At 58.1% G+C, this 22,611-nt stretch overlaps 1 protein-coding gene across 3 annotated transcripts; it reads right to left on the bottom strand.

The window, feature by feature from the left end:
- Positions 1-1,027: 1,027 nt before the first annotated feature.
- AKAP17A (A-kinase anchoring protein 17A) lies at positions 1,028-11,117 on the bottom strand. 3 transcript variants are annotated; one of them, XM_069462917.1, is made up of 5 exons: positions 11,079-11,117; positions 8,914-9,691; positions 7,997-8,145; positions 4,383-4,623; positions 1,028-2,853 (listed from the first exon to the last, which is right to left on the bottom strand). In XM_069462917.1, exons 2-5 carry the CDS (start codon positions 9,673-9,675, stop codon positions 1,963-1,965), a joined length of 2,043 nt encoding a protein of 680 aa, XP_069319018.1. In that variant the 5' UTR covers positions 9,676-9,691; positions 11,079-11,117; the 3' UTR covers positions 1,028-1,962. The 3 variants fall into 3 exon arrangements, with proteins under 3 accessions (XP_069319018.1, XP_069319017.1, XP_069319016.1); XM_069462916.1 differs by having other exon boundaries at positions 10,966-11,103; XM_069462915.1 differs by lacking the exon at positions 11,079-11,117 and having other exon boundaries at positions 8,914-10,610.
- Between the last annotated feature and the right edge of the window lie 11,494 nt (positions 11,118-22,611).

A 22,611-nucleotide genomic window follows, 5' to 3' on the forward strand; every position in this document is an offset into this window, starting at 1 on the left:
AAAGTCAAGTGCAAGCGCAGACCTACAGAGGGTGTGTGCAAAACCCACATGCCTGGATCTCTTCTGCAGGGACCCTGTGATTCGGTGGCCCCGGGGGAGAGGGGTGATCTCTAGCCTTGCTGGATGCCCCCACAGGGCCACACGCACCCCAGTGTGTCAGCTTCTCCCCTCTCCCCGTCACCCCCAGCCCAAGCCAGTGGCACAGCACAGGGGGACAAGCCACGCCGCCCTCCACCCGCCATGGCCAGCTTGAAGCCCTCCTGTGTCTCACCAGGCTGGCAATGGAGCCTGAGGCACCTGACCCGGCCTGTGTCACCTGCTTCGCCACCAGCTGCTCCTGTCCCTGCTGAAGCCCCCCGGCCACATTCCCTCCTGATCCTCGGACCCTCGTCTGCTCCTCTGCCGGGCACACTCGGCTCCAGGGGGCTTCCCTGACCTCCTCCCGCCGGGCCTCCTCTCTCCCTCCTGCACCTGCTCACCCTCCATCCCCACGGTCCCAGGGAGCTGTGTCCCACCTGGTGCCACATCCCAGGTGCCCGGGGACGGCACAGTCCTGGGAATGTTCTCATGGCAGCTGAACCGGCAAATGCCCAGCGCTGGGCTGGACGGTGCCACGTGTCAAATATCTGGCATCTGAGCACATCCGGCACCCACGATTTCAGCTGGTGACAAGGCAAAAAGCCACCTGGGACACAGATGCGTGTGTGTCGTGCCCGGCTCAGCATGTGACAGTGAAATGCATATCGGGGGGCCCCCCCCCACACGGCCACCCCGCCAATTAATTCGTATTAATTAAACACCGACAAAGGGGCGAAAAGATTGCTATTCTGAAGCCACCGACTTTGTTCTCAGCAAACAAATTCACGGCCTCAGACGACTGGGGTGACTGCAGACACAGAGGTCCGAGACGTCCCACTGTGCAAAGGGTCCCCACCAGGGAGACTGCGCTGAGCTGGGGCCCCATGCATGACGCAGCCCAAAGAACACAGAGGCACACAAGAGAACGGACGCGTGAAAAATGTCAGTTCATTGGAAAAGGATTTTATTTCACCGTAAAAATGCAGACTGGAATAAACACCATCTTCCCTAACGCGGACGGCACAGCTATGTTTAAGTATTTCTGAGCTTCAACTTGGAGAAGCAGATGATTATAAAATTTAACAAGTTTGCGGCCTCAAATCTGTTTGAAACATTCCAAGTAAAAATAATTTAGCAAAACGGCTTCTTAAAAAAACCACACACGCTAACCCTTACTAGAAACCAAAGCTTTTAACCAACCTTGTTTATGCTGAATTACTTGGAGTTGTAAAAAGTGAATGTTTTGGAAGGAGCATGTGGCCATGTTGAAGCGCGTGCCCACGCGCCCACAGCGCGCGAAGAACGGCAGGCCCGACCTCCCCTCTCCCAGGACTTGCACCTTCCTCACCTGACTCGATGAACCCCACCCTCACCTTGCTTTCTGGCAAACCACCCGGACTGCACGGCCCCAGCGGTTAAGACTACAAAGACAGCAAAGGGTTTTTCTTTTCAGCTCCCCGACTGCGGCGTCCACGCCTTTGACAATTCGCCCTGCCAGGCGTTAGTCGACGTGCACGCGGGGAGGTCGCCGAGCACAGGTGGAAGGAACCGCGCTCTGCGCGTGCAGAGGCAGCGCGCCACCGTCCTCACCACCGTGGGTCTGGGCGAGTTTCCGGCTGGAGAGGGGACCGGCGTGTGAAAGCTATCGGATCACAGTCTGGAAGGGACACGAAAGCTGGGCCGACGACTACGCGCTCGAGCTGCAGCGCCAGGTTCGCCGTCGGGAACGGAGGCGGGTGGGCCTCGGGCGCGCGGGCGGGCGGCTCCTGTGACATTCGCGGCTGCGGAAGAGACTCGGCCTTGCGGGTGGACGGAGGGGCGCGGAGGCCAGGGCACTGGTGCCGACCGGGCCTCCCGGGGCGGGCCGTGGGGGCCGGCCCTTCATTACCTATTCCAGGTGCTGCGGTGCCTGCTCGGGGACCGGGAGCGCGAGCGCTCGGCCCTGCGGCGGTGGCGGCTGTGCTTCCGGCTGGCGCTACCCCTGCGGCCCCGGCTGCGGTGCCGCCTGTCCTTGCTGTGCGATCGGCGGGAGCGCGCGTGGTCCGGACTGGCGCTGCGCCGGTGCGGGCTGTCGTCCCTGTCGTGCTTCTTGTGGGGCCGCCGCTCCTTCCGAGGCCGCGCGTCGTCCCCGCTGCCGGCCCGCCCGGCCCCGCTGTGCTCCAGCGGCGGCTCGTCCCCGTCTCCGCCCGCCTGGCCCCGACCCGCGCTGGGCTCGCGGTTGCACTTGTCCTGCTCCGACCGCGCGTCCTTCCTGGGCAGGCCCTGGTCGCAGGTGGGGATGCCCTTGGGCTGCTGGTTGTTGTCTGGGATGCAGGCGAGGACGCCCGGACACCGCTTCTCGGGAGAGCCATCCCCCGGGGCGCCGCAGCGCACGCCCGGACCCTCCTTGCACGGGGTGTCCTTGGCCACGCTGCCGTTCAAGCTCTGGGGCGGGCAGTCAGCCTCCGGGCGGGCCGGGGGCTCCTTGGCGGCGCCCGCGGAGGGCTGGCCCACGAGCGGGTGCAGCGCGGCGGCGGCGGCGCAGCCCGAGGACACGGTCTGCAGGATGTCCAGCACGGGCTGCAGCAGGTCTGCGTGCGCGGCGCCCAGCTCTGCGTGCGCGGGGCCGCCGTCCGGCCGCTTGCTCAGCAGGAGGTTCAGCAGGCGCTCGCGCAGCTCCTGCTCCTTGCGCTGCAGGCCCAGCGCGCGCTCCTTCTCCTCCTCCACGCGCCGCAGCTCCGCCTCCTGCAGCCGCCGCCGCTCCTCCTTCCGCTCCTGCTCCTGCAGCTTCACCGCCTGCGGCAGAGAGGACACGCCACTGAGACCCGCGCCCAGGCCCGCCGGCGCAGCGCGCGGGAGGAGCTGGGCAGGTGTCTGAACGGCCTGTGGCCGGCCCGGGGTGCTGCAGAAACTGCCTGGCCGGCTCCAGGCTGGGGCGGACGTCTCCTGTGGCCTGGTCCTCGCAGGCGAGGTCCGGCCCCGTCCATCCCTGGGCTCGGTCGGCCACGCCCAGGGCCACCATGCGCCCGAGCGAGAACGAAACCCCTTGGCCAAGGCTCAGCCCCGGGGTGGCCGTCTCGGACAGGGCCTGGGCCCGCCACCTCGGCACACGGGGGCCTGCTGTTAGGTCAAAAGCGGCGCCAGCAACGGGGGCCGAGATGACGGCGCAGACACACGGTGCCGCCGCCACCGCGGGCGAGCTTGGCCTAGCCTGGGTTAGTGTCTTCAATATTCACCATGAAATGAGAACTGAGCGGCCACATGTCTCAGCCTCTTGCCTTGCTCCTTCCCGGAGACTTATCACAACTGTAATTAGACAACAGGTTATGGGGTCGCCCACCCGGGCCCCAGGGGAGGACGCGGCCCTCCGGAGCACAAGGAGCCTGCTGGGGGTTCGTGCGCCAGCGCGCGCCCTGGGCTCTCGGGTGTTACCAGCAGCACCTGCGGGGGCGCTGCCAGGGCCGCGAGCGCCAGGGAGACCCTCCAGGCTCACGGCTGCGAGGGACCCTCTGCACAAAGTGAGCCCGGCCCTTGTCTCGTCCCGCGGGGGCTGCTAGTGAGGTCAGAGCCAGGCCAGCTGCCCAGACGGGGCGCAGGCAGCGTGTCTCCAGCCAGACGGGGCCGCGTGCCCTCTGCACTCTCCGCTACTGCCCCTCCCCCGGGGAACCGCAAGCCTCTGCCTGGCCGCCCCGCATGTGGCGGGCCTGAGTGCCCGCGACGCTGACTCAGTTTCACCAGCTGTGTGCAAGGAAAGCACAGCGCTCAAAGCTGGAAGGACAAGGATGCGACCTCCGCCCTAAGGCTCATTTCTCTGTGGCATGGCTGCGACCGGCTGGGCTCAGGGGCCATGATGCGGCTCCCAGAGGAGCACCGCAGGGCTGGGACGGACAGGCGCCCCAGTGGTACCTTGGCGCGCCCAAGCTGCAGAGGCTCCCCCGAACCTACTCAGGAACCTTGCCACCCCGGGCTGCAGATGCCCCCGCCGACCCCCCCCATGAGTACCTTGGCGCCCAGCTGCAGGGCCCCCCAGACCCCACTCGGGTACCTTGGCGCCCGGCTGCAGGGCCCCCCAGACCCCACTCGGGTACCTTGGCGCCCGGCTGCAGGGCCCCCCAGACCCCACTCAGGTACCTTGGCGCCCGGCTGCAGGGCCCCCCAGACCCCACTCGGGTACCTTGGCGCCCGGCTGCAGGGCCCCCCAGACCCCACTCGGGTACCTTGGCGCGCCCGGCGGCAGAGGCCCCCAGACTCCCCGCAGGTACCTTGGCGCGCCCGGCGGCAGGGGCCCCCTCGCCCCCCCCCCGCTGCAGGGACCCCGCGGGTACCTTGGCCCTGGCGAGCAGCTCGGCGACGAGCCGGATGGACTGCAGGTTCCGCTGCGCCAGCAGCAGCTTGCGCTCCTCCAGCCGGATCTTCTCCTGCAGCTGCCGCTGCTCCTCCGCCTGCAGCTTCTCCAGCCTCTTCTGACTGCGGCGCAGCTCGCGGTCCCGCTGCTTCTGCTCGCGCCTGCGCAGCTTCTCCTCCCTCTTGCGCTCGCGCTCCAGCTCCTCCAGCTCCTTCTGTTTCCTGCGCGGACACCGGGGCTCGTCAACGCGGGCGCCGCGCACGCCCCGCGCACAAGGGAGGGGCGCTCCGAGCCAGCGGGGAAGGGATGACGCCACAACAATTAGGCATTTTAACTCCTTATCCAAACACAGGTGGATCAAAGGAACCCAGGGAGCGGGCAAGGCAAGGACGTCCCAGCCCTGCAGGGGACTCTCGCGGAATGTGACCACGACCTTGAAACCACAGAGAAAATGACCACCAGCTCTGACCACACCAGAAGTTGGATGCTGAGCAAGACACACGCAGCAGGCGGAAATGCAAACAGTGGGCCAAGAAGCAGCTGCGACAACACAAGACTCGCTCCACTGTCCCTGCGGCGCATGCACTGCCACGGCGGGGTGGCAAAGGCCCGACGGGGACGCAGCGCATCTCAGCAGGACACACAGGGCTGCGGCACGGCCCAGACGCTGGCTCAGCCCGCCTGTGCTCCCCAGGCAACGCCAAGCAGAGGGCAGGGCGGTCGGGAGACAGTTTCCGCTCAAAAAGGAGGATTCCTGAAGTTACAAGTGACAGCCAGAACAAGGTCCCCCTCGGCAGGCACCACGGAAGACCACGGGAGGGAGGAAGCAATGAACGCAGATGTGCACAGCCAGGCGGAAGATTCCAGAAGCCTTCCGCTAAGTGGAACATCAAACACAAAAGACGACGTACCCTATGCGACCCCTTTTCTGTGAAATTCTAGAAAAGGCAAAGCCACAATGACGAAACCAACAGCCCAGGTGCCCAGCCCCCGGGGGCGGGGAGGCAGATGGTGCTGACCATGCCGCTGGACACGTGGGTTTAGACAGGGACAAACCCCGCCAAACGCCGGCATGCATCACCGTGACCTCACGGACCAGAGCGGCACCACAGCGCACACAGCCCTACCGGAGGACCCCGGCCCGGCCCCCCGACGTCCACACGCCAGCGCCTCAGAGGCAGCCCCCTGGGCGGGGAGGCCTGCTCTCATCCCTGCGGGGCACCAGCGAAGGCGCAGCCGTGCCAGAGAAGCCGCTCCGCCCAGGGCGGTTTGGGCCGGCTCTGCTCTGCCATCAAAGTGTTCCCGACGGCACCCGCCATCCCCTGGGGATCCTGTGAGTTCCCCCCAGACTCCGGGCAGATGGGGACTTCTCTCCGAAACCATGGCACGCCACGCCCAAACAGCTCAGATCCCAACCACACCTGTCCTGGCAGGGGAGGCCTGGATTGGAGGCCCGAGGACCACCGGAGGGGCGCAGCCCCCAGGAGAGCTCCGGAGCGAGACAGCAGCTTGCCCTGCTCACCCTCGCTGCCCTCTGGCTTTACGGCTTATTCAAACGACCGACTGACACAGTAAACAAGTCAAAGCCACCCTCGGTCGGCCAGGACACAGAAGCCGAGACTTTGCAGCCCAGGTGGGTGGCATCATGGCTGGGAGGACAGCCACCATGCACACACACGCTCCTCGGCCCCTGGAGGGCGGGTGCCCAGGCTGGGGATATGGCGCTGAGGAGCAACACCAGTGAGCGGGCGAAGGTTCCACTGGGAGCACCAGCCACAGTTTCACTGCACCATGAGGTGGCCACGCCCCATGGGCTCCAAGTGCTGGGGACCCTGCAGGTGGCTGCCCTCTGGGAGGACTCGCACTGAAGCCCCCGGCCTGGTCACCTCTAAGAACAACACAGTGGCCACCCACGATGCTCCGTTCCCTGTTACACCTGAGCAGCCCAAACGCACACCATCGCCCGCAAAGATCAAAACGGCAAGGTGCATACAGGTACTGGCACCGGCATTCTAGACAGCAGAGAAAAACCTGCCACCAAGAAGCTGCCCTGGGCCACAGACGTGGGCCCCACCCAGAGAAGTGGGCCCTGCCCAGCGGATGGCAGGTCCCTGGGGCACCCTGGAGCCCTCCCGGCCAGCTCCGCCTGGCACAGGTCTGTCCCCACCCCTGCTGTTCCAGAGCAGGGCAGAGACCCGCCCTCCTGTCCCGGGACCAGTCCTGCGTCTGTCCCTCCCCTGAGCGTCCGGCCCGGTCTGAGCACACGCGGCAAGGCCAGCGCTGTGTCCCACGCCGGAGCTGGAACATCTCCCTGCCACTGACCCCCGGCCACTGCTTTCCTGCCTCTGCCTGAGGGCGGCTGACACCGAGGACTTTGATTCAATACAAAATCCAAACGGCCCCTCCAAAGCCACCTGCCGAGCACGGTTACGCAATAAGCACATTCCACCGTCCGGCGTCTTCCTCTCTGAACTGTCGGCCCCTCAGAGACACTCCTACTGCAGTCCACAGCCACACGCTCACGCGGTGGGCACGCCTGTCTCGTCTGTGGGAACGCCACGTGGGCTGCGGCAAGACCACCACTCGCCCTTTGCGCCCGGTACCCGGGAACTCAGCTCTGAGGCTCCCGAGCAGAGATCAACACGGCAAGACGCACACACGTATTGGTCCACAGCGGGGAAAGATGGGGAGAGAACAAGCATCCAGCTTGCTGAGGCCCCCGAGAGCCCCACCGAAAGGCGGTCAAACACGTCAGACCTGCCTCACACGTTACATTCAGCACACTGAAGCAGGACACAAACCGTGCAAGACAGACACGCACAGGAAAACGCCAGAAAGAAACAGCAGCAGTGATGGGACAGGGAGGATTTCTCCTCACAAAATCCACGCCCGAGAGCTGATGACTTTCACAAGGCTAAAAGCAAAAGACCCACGAGGCGGAAAAAGTGGAACCCGAGTTTGCCTCTGACAGCTAAACCGCGGTGCAAGACGGAGGCTACCACGTTAAGGGCCTCTTAAAGGAGACCGGGCTTTTGTTCCTTTTTCTGTTCTGACATGTGGCCAACATCATCAATTCTCTGCCTCATGCCGTCCCTGGCCCTTCGCCCTCAATGCAAAACTGCCAATCATCAGACGTTCTGCTCGCGGCTGCAGGAACTGTGAACTGCACAGGGAAGGAGGCGGCTCCAGGGGAAAGGCGTGGCCCGTGCTCAGACTCCGTGTCACAGCCACCACACGCGGTGTGCAAAAAGGAAGAGAAGCACACGCTTCCTGCAGCATCTCAATCCCCTGCCACACAGGTGCACGCGCAGAGGCAGATTGGCACACTCGAAATCACATGCACAGGTATGCATGCACACACGTACACAACTCACACATGCGTGCACACATTGACAAGTACACGCACGTGCACACCTATGCACACATGCCTGTATACATGAAAGAACATGCAATGGTACACACATGTACACAAAGACACATGCATAGATACACGTGTATACACACATGCACATGCCAAAAACACGCAGATACACGCGCACGCACACACCCAGGTGTCAGGCACCGGCGCTGGGGGCCCGCGGCCTCGGAAGATACCTTTCCTCTGCCCGCTGCCTCTCCTCCGCCTCCTTCTCTCTGCGCTTTTGTTCCTCTCTCTGCTGCTCCAGTTCCTGAAGCTTCTGCCTCTCGAGCTGCCGCTTTTTAATGGAGGCGTCACTCAGGTGTTTGGTGGAATCAAAAGAAACCTTTAAAAGCAAAAGACGGCATGACACGGCGTCCCCCAAAGCCCTCTAGACACAGAGCAGCACCCACCTACGGGAGACACGCTCTCCCGGGCGGGCGGGTCGCTCGGAGAACCTGGGCTCTCGCTCACCCCCCCGGGGCAGCACACACCGGGGCCGGGGGGTCACAGCCACTGCAGGGGCTCGAGACCTGGCTCACCCCACAAAGGCAGGACTCACAGGGCACACAAACTAGCACCGCGACGTCACCGGCCTTCACCACTGAATACAAACAAGTTCATAGCTACTGTGGCCAGACGTGTTCTCCTGCTGCTACCAGGGGCAGCCCACTCCCTCCATTCAGGCCACCGCTGCGGCGCGAGCCCACAGGGACAGGGGGCCCACGCGGTCTCATGGCCACCAAAACCCTCCTCCACGAGGCTGGCTTAACTGCGCTGCGAATCCATCTCAAGTCAGAGCCCGTGACTAGGAAAGACACCTTGAGCACTAACTAGTTTAAAGGAACATTCCGGGTCGTGGCTAAAATCCCTCTCCAAGTGCCCCTGACAGCCAACACTTCACCTACTTTCAAATTCTCCACGCTTCCGTTTCCGTTAAAACACAGAATTTACAAAAGCCAAAAGCGTGGGCCATCCCCCATTCTCAGAGCTGAAGCCCTGCTAAGCACAGGGCTGCAGTTGTGATTTTATTTACTGGCGGGGCGTCCCCTGCAGCCTGGGGGTGTGGCCGCAGAGCTCCCACGGCCCCAAACCCCCTCCCACCGGGGCTCACCTTGATGTTGCAGGCCACGGCCTTGCCGTCCTCACCCTTGAACATGAGCTTCATGCCGCGCAAGGCGCTCATGGCCTGGATGAAGCCCACGTACTCGCGGTACTGGACGTACGCCTCGAAGTTCAAGTGTCCCCCGAAACTGAACGTGTGGAAGTTCCGGCCGGTCATCTCCTCCCGGTAGGGGTCCAGCATGGGGATGTCCACGTTGCGGATCTCCCCGAACTTCTCAAACACCTTCACCAGGACCTCCTCGCTGGGCTTCTCCGAGCCCGACTCCTTCAGGGCGAACCACTTGCAGGGCAGGCCCTCCAGGTGGATGGTGTCCGGCCTCTCTCCCGGCAGGGTCTCGTTCATGTCCTTGGCGTCGCGGAAGAAGGAGTCCCAGTCGTGGCGCGTGGGGAAGTCTATCTTGAACTCGGCGGCGCGCACCTTCAGGATGTCGGAGAAGCCGCTGAGCTTGATGGTTTTGCCGTCCAGGCAGGCCAGGAACGACTTGACCAGGCTCTTGTTCTCCACCTCCCCCTCGAATCGGATGAAGTCCATGGTGCTTTTGGAAATGCGCAGGGTGGAGAACTGGTGGTTGTGCACCATCCCCTTCAGCCGCTCCATCACCTCCCAGTTGGAGATGGACTTGCCCGGCTGCTTCAGCTGCGGCAGGGCCACGCTGATGGTCATCTTGGTGATGGGCTTCAGGTACAAGCCGTACGACGGGCACAGCTCCACGGCCTCAGACGTGTCGTGCACGATGGTAGCTGCTGCCATAGCCAGGACCTTGGGCCTGCAACACAAGGGGGACACGGTCAGGGAGCGGCCCGGGGAATGAAGGGGAACAAGTGTCTCTCTGCGGGGTCGGAGGAACGGCTCCACCTCATTAAAAGCCATCTCAAGGGGGCTTAAAAAAAGAAAACCAAAACTACACTAAAGGGGAAAAAGGTTCACAAAAAGCTTTTAAGAACAGGTGAGAGTCCAAAAGCCCCTGTCACCACGGCCCCACACCCAGCACGAGGAGCTCTCCCAGGCCCGGGGAGATGGGGAGCCGGGCACTGGGTCAGCGCAAGGAAGCTAGAGACGCCCGGCTCCCGGGGAAGGCAGGTGCCAGGAGAGCTCAGCCGCAGGCATCTGGAAAGGTTTGTGGAGGAGGAGCCCTCGTATTTGCACTGATAAAACAGGAAGGAAGTCTCCGGCTAAAAACACTCCCGCAAACCATGGACTTTAATAATCTCCACTACGGGCAGATGTATCCTCTCTCCAACCCACTTTGAGGCAAAAAGCGCAAGGGCCTTTTCAAAAAAAACCAAAAAACTGGGGCCTGGAACCCAGGTCTGTGCCCTCTGTCTCCACCTGCCTTCTTTAACCCAAGGCTTCCCTGCTGGTCTGACAGGTTGGTACTTCCCCAGGGCCAAGTTCCAGGTGGATAAGCTTGACCCACAGAAACCCAACAGGTGGCCCCGCTGATCCCTGCCACCCACCGCCACCTCCCCGACTCGGAGGCTTCCCGCCAGGCCCAGTAGGCGGCCCTAAGCCCAAGGTGGGAGGGTCCGAAGGGGCCAAAACTTGATCAGTGAATCCCCCCCCCCCCACGACCACACAGGGAGCAGGAGGCAGACCCCAGGAAGCCCCACCACCTGCCGGGCACCCCAGGCTGCCCCCAGCGACCCCAGCACCCCGGTAACCCTGTCCTGGCCGGCTGCCCCCCACCCCCACCCCCACCCGGGGACACTCGGCTGCCCCGGCCCTTCCACCCCTGGCATCCCCAGCCGCCCCGCACCCCCAGACACGACCGCCGCGGCCCCGCACGTTCCCAGCCCCCCGGGACCCCCGTGGCCTGGTACCGCATAGCCCCAGCACCCCCGGCCCCCGGCTCCGGGCCGCCCCCCGCCGGCCACCCCTACCCCCAGACCGCCACCCGGCTCCCGGGCCCCGCCCCGAGCGCCACCCCGGGCCCTCGACACGGCCCCGGCCCGGCCCCGCACGACCCCGGCCCGGCCCGCCCCGCGGAGGGAGGCGGCCGCGGGCGCAGCCAGGCCGGGCGGGCGCGGGGGCGGCGCTCACCGGCGCGGGGCTCCGCCTGCGTCCCAGGCCCGCGCCGCCGCTGGCCCGCGCTCCCGCCGCGCCCCGCCGACCCCCGGGCAGGCGCGGCCTCCCCGCCCGGCGCCACCGCTGACCCCCGGAGGCGCCCCCGACGCCGCCCGTCTCCGTCGCTGTCGCCGCCGCCGCCGCCGCCGCCGCCGCCGAGGCCCGGCCCGTGTGACGCATTTCCGCTTCCGGCGTGCGGGCCCGCGGAAGCCGCCGCGCGGCGGCTCCGGGTTTCTCCTCAGGGCCCTGGGCCCGCCCCCGGAGAGGCGGGACTTCCGGGAGCCCGGGCTCCGCACTGCGCGTGCGCGACCCGGGCCCGCCCCTCCCCCACGCTGCTACCTGTGCGCAGGTGCCCAGAGGCCACACCTGGAGCCAGAGGTGCGCCTTCCTCTGCCTCCAGGCGGCCTGGAACAGGAGAGGGGCCTGTTGCTGGGGTCTAAATTATCATTATATATGCAAAATTATAAATTACAATATAATTCTGAAATGTGACAGGTCTTGTATTATAATAGAATTCTGTGATACACTTATAAATTATGTTTATAATTTATAATTACAAATATGCACTGTACTGTCACAATGTAATGACATATAAATTACATACAAGAATAATCCTATGATATAATAGAATTATGTCATACACTTATAAATTATAAGCAGGTTTATAAATATAAGCAGAAGCACTATACATACACAATGTAATTACATAAATTACATGTAATAATAATCCTATGATATAATAACAGAATTATGTACTATCATAAGTCATTGATTAATTGTGAATTGCACACTATTCGTTACATAGTGTAGTTATGAAATAAATTCACCTTCAACGGTGTGCCTGACTCGGTGTGAGGCATCTGCTCCCGATGCCCCAAATATGTCCCAAGTGCCCAGGCTGGAAACCCAGGGTCAGAGAACAAGGACACGCACCTTCCGTGGTCCCTCACGTCGTAGAGCCAGAGCATTAGCTTTGCAGGGGCCTGGCATGGGTGAGGGGCGGCTGTGGTTTGAAGGTTTGTGGGATTCATGCTGGAACTGAATTCCCAATGCAGGAGCATTAAAAGAGGGGGCTTTTGGGAGACGGTGAGGTCAGGAATGGGATTAACACCCTTGGCAAGGTACACAGGGAATCTAAATTTCCCGTGTTACCCTTTGCCCATGGGACGACCCAGCAAAAAGCCGCCTTCTGTGAAGTGAAGAGCTGGCCTTCATCTTGGACTTCCCAGCCTCAAGCACTGCAAGAAATAAATTTCTTTTATTTATAAATTACATAGTCGAGGGTATTTTGTTATAGCAGCATAAATGGAGTAAGACACAGACACTGATGCCAAGTGCATTTGTGGACAGAAAGGGGCTCATGGGGATTTTCTAGGTGTTTGCAATGCAGGAGTTTTGTTGTTCCGAAAGACAAATAGAATCAGGAATCTCTACGTGACAACAGTGGAAACAGAGACACCAGGGCTCCCCCCAGGAAGCAGGGCCATTGTTTGAACCCAGGCCGCCTTCTCAGTGGGACATATATCTTTGCTGTCTTCACGTACCTCCTCATTTTTCTTAGAGGTGTTTGGGGTTCCCTTTAAAATCGTTCCCCTAGATGCCGCTTTGCATGTCATGGGTGTGTGACGTGTTTCCCTGGGGAGCTGCTAAATTTGGAAACTGCTTTTCCACTCAGCTCCCTGAAGTATTTGCAAAGCAAATTAAGAAATGAGATGTTCACCCCTTCGGAGCCGACGAGCGCTGACAGATGATTAAAATAACTGGGGAAATGATCAAAGAACATTCTTTAAAATTTTTGAGGAAAATATTTCGGTCCTCGATGCATCTCAGAGATAGGAAAACGAAGTTCTCTGACATCTGCTGCTCAAATCCTCTGTCTCGGTGAGGCTGGCGTGATTCTGTGGTGTGTGCACGGCCGATACAAATTCCCTCCCGTGCAGTGTGGAAGGAAAGTGTGACTATGATGAACTGTCACTGCAATGATTCTACCGCAAGGGTGCAATCAAGGTTTGTCATCAGCTGACTTCAAGCTTGCTCATCAAACAGATGATTCTGGGTGGGCCTGGCCTAATCAGGAGACGGCTTAGATATCAGAGTTAAGTCAGAGAGTTTTGAAGCTGCACAGACACTTTCTCTTTGCCTAGAAAAAGCAAACAGCCTTGTTGCGGAGAAGGCCACTTTGCAGGGATGGGCTGGACTGAATTCTGCAGCCACAAGGGACCGAATTCTTCTTCGAACCACTGGGGAGCTTCAAAGACAACCCCAAGCTTCGGACAAGATTGCAGCCTCAGCAAACACGTTGAGTGATGCCTGGTGAACCCACGAAACCCAGCTAACTTGTATCTGCACTCCCAATGTGCAGACACTGCGAGGTCCTGCATTTGTGTATTAAATAGTTTATGGCCACTATGTATGCAGCACTTTGTTACACAGCAGTGTGTAACTAATACACCTGCCAGAAACATATATGTCCTCTACCGTCATCAACCACAGAGTATGACGCCTCTTTATGGATGCAGAAAACCTTTTCCTTTCTACACTTCAATAAGCAACATTTTTTATCATCGTCACTGTGCTAGTTTCCCAGGGCTGCCTCAACAAGGTGCCACGAACTGGGTGGCTTATGTAGCACAACTCTGCCCTCTCACGGTTCTGGAGACCGGAGATCCAAAATCAAGGTGTCAGCAGAGCCTGCTCCTTTTGGGGGCTCTGAGAAACAGTCTGGTCCACGCCTGTCTCCCATGGCCACCAGCACTGCTTAGCAATCCTTGCCTTGCACACACACCACCCCGATCTCTGCCTGCATCGGCTCGTGGCTGTCTGTCCTCCCTCTGTGTGTCTGTGTCTTTCCTTGGCGTCTATTCTTTGTGTCTCTGTGTCCTTTCTCCTCTTTTTTTTTTTTTTTTTTTTGAGACAGAGTGTCACTCTGTTGCCCAGACTAGAGTGCCGTGGCGTCAGCCTAGCTCACAGCAACCTCCAACTCCTGGGCTCAAGCAATCCTCCTGCCTCAGCCTCCCCAGTAGCTGGGACTACAGGCATGCTCCACCATGCCCAGCTAAATTTTTCTATATATTTTTAGTTGTCCAGCTAATTTATTTCTGTTTTTAGTAGAGACGGGGTCTCGCTCTTGCTCAGGCTGGTCTTGAACTCCTGAGCTCAAACGATCCTCCCGCCTCGGCCTCCCAGAGTGCTGGGATTGCAGCCAGGCCCTTTCTCCTCTTCTCCTGAGGACAGATGTCAAGTTGCATTCGGGCCACACCCAACTCCACTATGACCTCATCTTTCTCAACAGGCAGCCTCAGGTAGTGCGGCCGGAAGGCCAGGCAGGGCAGAGGCACAAGATGGGACTTGGGTGGAGTGAACTACAATAAAATCTTAAGGCTCACCCCTCCACCGGCTGACTGAATGGACCGCATGGTGGCCAAAGGGGTATCCTAAAACTAAATCGCCTGCCAAGAGGAGGGAGGTCGGACCTGCCTCATCAAGCCCCTCTCCCTTCCTGGGGACATCCTGTGTAACCCATTCACAGGCCTCAGGGTGTGCAAGGCAAACCTGCAGGTCCTCAGTTTACACAACAAATCTATGTCGGGTGGCTTATCTCTGATTAACAGCTTCTTATCTTAAAACATTCCAAGCCTCCAGACAAAGCTTCACTTCTTTAACCAGTTACAGGTCAAAGAATTTTTCAACCCACCTATAACCTGTAAGCCCCACCGCCCTTCCACATGTCCCACCTTTTCAGCCCAAACCCATGTCCACCTTCCAGGTATTGATGTATGACTTTCCCTGTGACCCCTGTCTCCCCGAAATGTATAAAACCAAACTGTGACCCAGCCACGGCCAGTCCATTTGCTCAAGGCTTCTTGGGCGTCGCTCCGGACCATGGTCCTCAAATCTGGCTAAAAGTAAATCTCTTTAAAATTACTTTACAGAGTTTGGGTTGTTTTTTTTTTTTTTTTTTTTTTTTCGGTTAACAGTGGGGATCCCTGCTCTGCTGTTTAGCGGCAAGGAACCCGCCTCCCTGGACCTCTGTTTGCTCTTCCGTGAAATGGAGCAAGAGCACCTGTGCCGTCCTCGTTGAACTGCCCAGAAGCACAACCCTGACGCCCTGTGAACCCTTGTCCCAGAGGTGCAGCGCACAGCTGGGGGGCACTCTTGGGATGTAGGCAGGACGAATGTAGTCAGGAAAGGGCAGTGGGGGGCCGGCGTCTGTCTGTTCCTGGAGGCGCGGGGACCATAGAGTGCAGGGGAGACAGCTGCCCAGCACGGGGCACAAAAGTGATCTCCCGCCATGGGCTGCTCTGAAAGGCACTTGTCTCCTGGAAAGCATGCAGAAAGTTCTCCACCGACCGCCTGTAGTGGGTTGAACCGCGTCCCCCTACCCCCAGCTTCATCCACCGGGAACCTCAGGGTGTGACCTTACTTCAAATAGGGTCTTTGCTTTGCAGATGCAATTAGTGAAGGATCTTGAGATGAGACCATCCTGGATTAGGATGGGCCCTAAATCCAGTGACAAGTGTCCCCCTAAGGGACAGCAGAGGAGACACAGACACAGAGGAGAAGCCACGTGGAGACGGAGGCAGAGATTGGAGTGACGCGGCCACAAACCCAGGGACGCCTGGAGCCCCCAGGAGCTGGAAGAGGCAGGAAGGAGCCTCCCCTGGAGCCTGCGGAGGGAGCGCGGCCCCGAGACACCTGCGTCTCAGACTCCTGGGCTCCGGGACTGGGGGAGGATGGATTCCTGTCACTGTAAGTCCCCCAGTGTCTGGTGGTTTGAGTCGAGAGCTTTAGGACATTGACCCACCGCCAACAGTGTCCTTTCTCTTTCTGTCTGCCTCCTTCCTCTTTCGTGCTGACGTAATTCAGTCGCTTGTTGCAAAATGGGGAGAAACGCAGGTGGCTCAGGGAACGAGGTCTCACCAGAATATATCAAGAGTGAGGCATGACCTCCAGTGCCAACCATGCCCAGCAGTCCCCAGGATGCAGGAGATGCCCCCTGTCTGGGGGCCACTCAGCCACTGCTCAGGAAGGTCCGTGGACGCCATAGGCAGGGACCCCTAGCACAGAACAGTCAGCAATGTCACTCCCTGGCAGGTTAGACCCAGCAGGTGCCAAAGGCAATGCTCTCGGCCAGGGCAAAATGCGCAGGGAGGGGAGGAGACCACAGCGCGTTTCTCTGACACCCAGCTTCATCTCCTCTTCTCCGCCTTTTGCCCAGAGCATCTCGATGGTCCACATATATCCAGGTTGTCCATTCCCGGAGGATTTGATATTTTAGGAGCTGGTTTATGTGAGCTTTGGGGGAATCCCCTTTGAGGCTCTGTATTTCTTTACCAAAACACAGAGGCAAGTGTTTCAAACCTGTGGTCCCTAACCCCCAGGCCGTGGACTGGTACCAGTCTGGGTCCTGTTGGGAATGAGGCCGCACAGCAGGAGGTGAGCGATGGGTGAGGGAGCAAAGCTTCATCTGTATTTACAGCCGCTCCCCATCACTGGCATCACTGCCTGAGCTCCGCCTCCCGTCAGCTCAGCGGGGGCGTCAGATTCTCACAGGAGCTCAAACCCTACTGTGAACTGCACATGTGAGGGATCGAGGTTGCTGCTCCTTATGAGAATCTAATGCCTGGTGATCTGAGGTGGAGCTGAGGTGGTGATACTAGCACTGGGGAGCAGCTGCAAATACAGAGTATCATTAGCAGAGACGTTTGGCTGCACAATGAATCATCCTGAACCTCCCCCTTCCCCCCATCCGTGCAAAAATTGTCTTCTATGATTCCGGTCCCTGTTGCCAAAAAGGTTGGGAACCACTGTGTCAAGCGATGCTCAGTTGACCGGGAGGAATGAGCGGGCAGGGTTTGCTCCTGACGCTTCTGAGGTGGCTGATGGTGCTGGACAGTCCGTTTCTGACTAACTCCACGCATTTAGAAGTAGAACGAAGAGAACAGGTGCAAACCCCTTCCTTCACGGTTCGACTGCTTGCTTCTGACTCCATCCGTGAAGGGAGCAATGTGATCATGGTCGTTGTACAGTGCAGTGGAGGAAAACAGGAAGGAAGGAGGAGCGGAGACCCAGAGACAGCCATGGACATCTGTGCCTACGCCCTCCATCCATAACGCATTTCCTTCCCAAGTCCTACAGAGGTGGGGCCGGCACACTCAAAAAGAGAATCCCCACTAATGATGCTGAATTTGGGGGAAGACGTGTAGAGACATAAAGAATATCACCGGGACATCACGGACAGGGCGCCAAAACGCTAAAACACTTCACCCCCTTTTACAAGGCCGCCCCGCTGGAAACACAGAGTCCACCGTTGAACCAGTTGAGGGCACCCCAGAAACAAACATTCAGCGCCAGGAAACACCGTATTTCTCTCCACGGCTGTGTGACAGGCGGTTTGGGCGAGGGGAAGTGGGACATAAAAGCGATCTTTGCTCAGCGATTTGCACCCACAGGCCCCACCTGGACGCTGAGAGCTGGTGTGTGGTTCAGAGGCTCGTGTAGAGCTGTCAGGGTTTCCATTCTCCTAGGGCACCGTGCGGGCGGTTTCCGTGATCTCCCCTGTGGGTGACACATCAAGCACGTTCAGCCCTGGCTAGTGTAGGGCACGGTGACTCTGCAACAAGAGGCCAGCCTCCCCTCCACTTCTTCCTTCCGCAAGCCCTCCATATTCTACCTGTAGTATCCCCCTCTATCCTCTTCCAAAAGACACCCCGCTCTTGCCCAAGGTCTTCCTTATATCACTGTTTTGCATCTTTCTTCAAAGTGCTTCTCATCAGTTGAAACAATTGTGTGCTTGGTTTTGTGCAGTGAAGCTTTAACTATTCCCAAAGGGAGGTCTGCCTTTGACCTTGGTTCCTGGCAGATGATCTTGAGACACCTGAAGTGTTCTCACCAGGATGAGTGTCTCTGTTGGCCTGGGGCCTTTGGCTGCTAGACAGGCTAACAACGTGATTTAGGGTGGGGACTTTGGGACATGTGGTATCAGTTTCAACTTCCAGGAGGGGCTGCAATCTAAAGCTCAGGATAGGATGGAGCCTCCAATTAAAACTGGACATGGAGGCTCAGGGGAGGTTCCCTGGTTGGCCATACTCCATGCATATTGTCACAGATCAATGTGGGAGGAGGTAATACCATCCGTGAGTCCATGGGGATGGATGATGAGTGGGTGGATGGGTGGATGGCTGGGTGGGTGGATGGCTGGGTGGGTGGGTGAATGGATGGATGAGTTGAATGGCTGGGTGGGTGGATGGATGGATGGGTGGGTGGATGGATGGGTGGGTGGATGGATGGGTGGGTGGGTGAGTGGATGGATGAGTTGAATGGCTGGGTGGATGGATGGATGGATGAGTTGAATGGCTGGGTGGATGGATGGATGGATGGGTGGGTGGATGGATGGGTGGGTGGGTGAATGGATGGATGGGTTGAATGGCTGGGTGGGTGGATGGATGGATGCATGCATAGATGGATGGGTGGGTAATTGGATGAGTAGATGGATGGATAGATGGATATATGCATGGGTGGATGGATGGGTGGATGGATGGGTGGGTAGATGGATGGATGGGTGGATGGGTGGATGGATGGGTGGGTACATGGATAGGTAGGTGGGTGGATAGATGGATATATGGATGGGTGGATGGGTGGATGGATGGGTGGATGGGCCTAGAATTTGCCTTGATGTTATGCACCTACTGACTTCCTAGATGGATATGTTGTTCTCCGAAAATTACATTGCATTTTTTTTTTTGTCTTGGAACTCACTGGTTATAGCAGAAATTACATTGCATTTGGATGAAATAATGAAATAGACAAAAATTGAAGTAAGTAGTCATTCAAAACCAATGAAATACATCAAAAAAGAAAAAGAAAAAAAAAATAAGGACTCCAGGCAGTGAAATAAAAATACCCATCACATGTGTAGCAAGTTACTAACACAGAAAATATACATTCAAGGCCCTGAACACCTGAGTGATGTAGCTATTATTGGCTGTATTTATCTATAAGTGTGGCGTCTGTCCCTACTGCCCAGTAGAAGGCAGAGCACAAAACCTACAGATATCGGATATATAGTGATGCATTCAATGGAGCATGAGTTTGCTGTGGCTGACACAACAAAGTGCTGCAAATTGGGTGAATTAAAATGACAGAAATTTATTCTTTCATGGTTCCTGAGATGAGAGTCTGAGACACAGGTGTCTCAGGGCCACTCTCCCTCCGCAGGTTCCAGGGGAGGCTCCTTCCTGCCTCTTCCAGCTCCTGGGGGCTCCAGGCGTCCCTGGGCTCGTGGCTGCATCACTCCAGTCTCTGCCTCCGTCTCCACGTGGCTTCTCCTCTGTGTCTGTGTCTCCTCTTCTGTCTCTTATAGGGACACCTGCCGTTGGGTTTAGGGCTCATCCTCATCCAAGATGGTCTCATCTCGAGATGCTTAATTGCAACTGCAAAGACCCTATTTCCAAATGAGATCCCATTAACCACAGAGTGGGACTTAGGCATAACTTTTTGGGGAACACAATTCAACCCTCTGCAGGGAGTAACTGGAGACTGTGTGAGCAAGTTAAAGAACAGAGTGGACCTTAATGGAAGACGTCAAAACCAAGCACGGAGCTCTAGCTTGGAGGTACACAGTCCTACGGAGTGGAGAACAGGACAGAGAAGCCACCAGGCACTGGAGTGGCTGCTGCAACAAAGTGCCACAAACGGGGTGGATTAAAATGACAGAAATGGAGTCTATGTCCATCCCAGCTCGTAATAAGATCACAGGAATCAAATACACACCAGAAGGAAGAACAGAGGCTACATTCATGGTGTATCTGTGAGAACCAATGAGGTTAATATTAACTGATTAGGCAGAAAATTTCATTGAAAATGTAGCCTGATAAAAATACACTGCCTTGTGTGTGATGTGGTTTCCAGGAATTAATTACATGCCGACAGGCAGGTGATGTTTCAAGCAGATATGCCACTGGGGGTCATGGCATTGCTTTCCTACGTAGAGAGTAGAAAATCAGACGTTGTAAAGATAAAACAGCAGCATCAGAAGAGAAGATAAAGACACCAACCTGAGATACAGACATGTGCCTCCCCCTTGAGGGAAATGACATCCTCGTATTTCTCACCAGTGAAATGGCCTTCCTCTTTCTCTTTAGTGTACTTGGGGTCTAATTCAGACAAAGGTGACAGAGAGCCACACCAGGCAGAAATGTAGCCTCTGGAGCAGACAGCGCAGGGAGTGGACCTTCCGGAAGGTTCTGGGGCAGGTGACAGGGAGGCAGGCCCAGGACAGTAGTTTCCATCTGGAGGCCTCTAAGGAGTGAGGAGTGAGCCGCAGAGACTCAGGCAGGTTGCAGTCCTGAGAGGGCAGTGAGAAAAGGCCCAACCCACAAGGCCTGGGGCTCCAAGACAGGAGAGGAGGGTTTAACAAGGATTGAGGGTCCCAGTGACTAGATAACTCCACTAGCTCCAATGTCAGAGATCCCAACCTGCTAACTTTGTCATCTCCATCCATCCATCCATCCCTCTCTCTGTCAGTTCATTCATCCATCCATGTATTCACCCATTCAGCCAGCCACTGATCCACGCATCCACCCATTCACCCATCCATCCACCCACCCATCTGCCTATTCATACATGTACACACCCACCTATCCATCAATCCCTCCATCCATCCACCCACCTACCCACCCACCCATCCACCCATCCATTCATTCATCCATCCACCCATCAATCCATTCATTCATTCATCCATCTATCCATGCATCCATCCATCCACCCACCTACCCATCCATCCATCCATCCACCCACCTACCCATCCACCAATCCATCCATCCACCCATCCTTCCACCCACCCATCCATGCATCCATCCATCCATCCACCCACCTACCCATCCACCCATCCATCCATCCATCCACCCACCTACCCATCCACCCATCCATCCATCCATCCACCCACCTACCCATCCACCCATCCATCCATCCATCCACCCACCTACCCATCCACCAATCCATCCATCCATCCATCCATCCACCCACCTACCCATCCACCAATCCACCCACCCATCCATCCATCCATCCACCCACCTACCCATCCACCAATCTATCCATCCATCCATCCTTCCACCCACCCATCCATGCATCCATCCATCCACCCACCTACCCACCCACCCATCCATCCATCCATCCACCCACCTACCCATCCATCCATCCACCCACCCATCCATCCATCCATCCACCCACCTACCCATCCATCCATCCACCCACCCACCCATCTATCCATCCACCCACCTACCTACCCATCCATCCATCCACCCACCTACCCATCCACCCATCCATCCATCCATCCATCCATCCACCCACCTACCCACCCACCCATCCATCCATCCATCCACCCACCTACCCACCCAACCATCCATCCATCCACCCACCTACCCATCCACCAATCCATCCATCCACCCATCCTTCCACCCACCCATCCATGCATCCATCCATCCATCCACCCACCTACCCATCCACCCATCCATCCATCCATCCACCCACCTACCCATCCACCCATCCATCCATCCATCCACCCACCTACCCATCCACCCATCCATCCATCCATCCACCCACCTACCCATCCACCAATCCATCCATCCATCCATCCATCCACCCACCTACCCATCCACCAATCCACCCACCCATCCATCCATCCATCCATCCACCCACCTACCCATCCACCAATCTATCCATCCATCCATCCTTCCACCCACCCATCCATGCATCCATCCATCCACCCACCTACCCACCCACCCATCCATCCATCCATCCACCCACCTACCCATCCATCCATCCACCCACCCATCCATCCATCCATCCACCCACCTACCCATCCATCCATCCACCCACCCACCCATCTATCCATCCACCCACCTACCTACCCATCCATCCATCCACCCACCTACCCATCCACCCATCCATCCATCCATCCATCCACCCACCTACCCACCCACCCATCCATCCATCCATCCACCCACCTACCCACCCAACCATCCATCCATCCACCCACCTACCCATCCACCCACCCATCCATCCACCCACCCATCCATCCACCCATCCATCCATCCACCCATCCATCCATCCATCCACCCACCTACCCATCCACCAATCCATCCATCCACCCATGCACCCACCCAGAATATAGGAAAATGGAGACACAGTCTATTTTCATCCTCAGCACCATGGCAGATCTTATCGTGGTGCCCCAGCTACTATCAGGGCACTGCACATGAACCTGGGCCACAGGGTGACAGACACCCTTGGCTCCTTCTCTACCCTGTGCAGACACTGTCATGCACACTCTCTCGGTACCAACCCCTTCCATCCCAGCAGCTCCAACAGGCAGGAATCGCAGTGGCCATCTCACCACGGGGGTGGCAGGCTCGCCCACTGCCGCCCAGGGCACCGAGGAGGAGGTGGCTCTCCCAGCCAGACCAGCTTCCCTCCAGCACCCCGGCCCCTCCCCAGATGCTTCTTCCCCCGCTCTGTGTGCAGGACACTCGGGAGCTTGTCCTGCTTGGAACTCAGAGCACACGCACGTGCGTTTGTGCTGGGACTAGGTTAAGACAGGTGGGAATCTCGCCTTGGGATCAG

This window comes from Eulemur rufifrons, chromosome 30 (genome assembly GCF_041146395.1).
Source record: "Eulemur rufifrons isolate Redbay chromosome 30, OSU_ERuf_1, whole genome shotgun sequence".
Classification (NCBI taxonomy): domain Eukaryota; kingdom Metazoa; phylum Chordata; class Mammalia; order Primates; family Lemuridae; genus Eulemur; species Eulemur rufifrons.

Excerpts from the sequence above, each read along its gene's own strand:
- AKAP17A (XM_069462915.1), bottom strand. The coding sequence starts at position 9,795 with ATGGCTTTTAATGAGGTGGAGCCGTTCCTCCGACCCCGCAGAGAGACA. Across the intron at positions 4,624-7,996 it reads AGGCAGCGGGCAGAGGAAAG|GAAACAGAAGGAGCTGGAGG; the intron begins GTATCTTCCGAG and ends GTGTCCGCGCAG. Across the intron at positions 2,854-4,382 it reads AGCTGCTCGCCAGGGCCAAG|GCGGTGAAGCTGCAGGAGCA; the intron begins GTACCCGCGGGG and ends TCTCTGCCGCAG.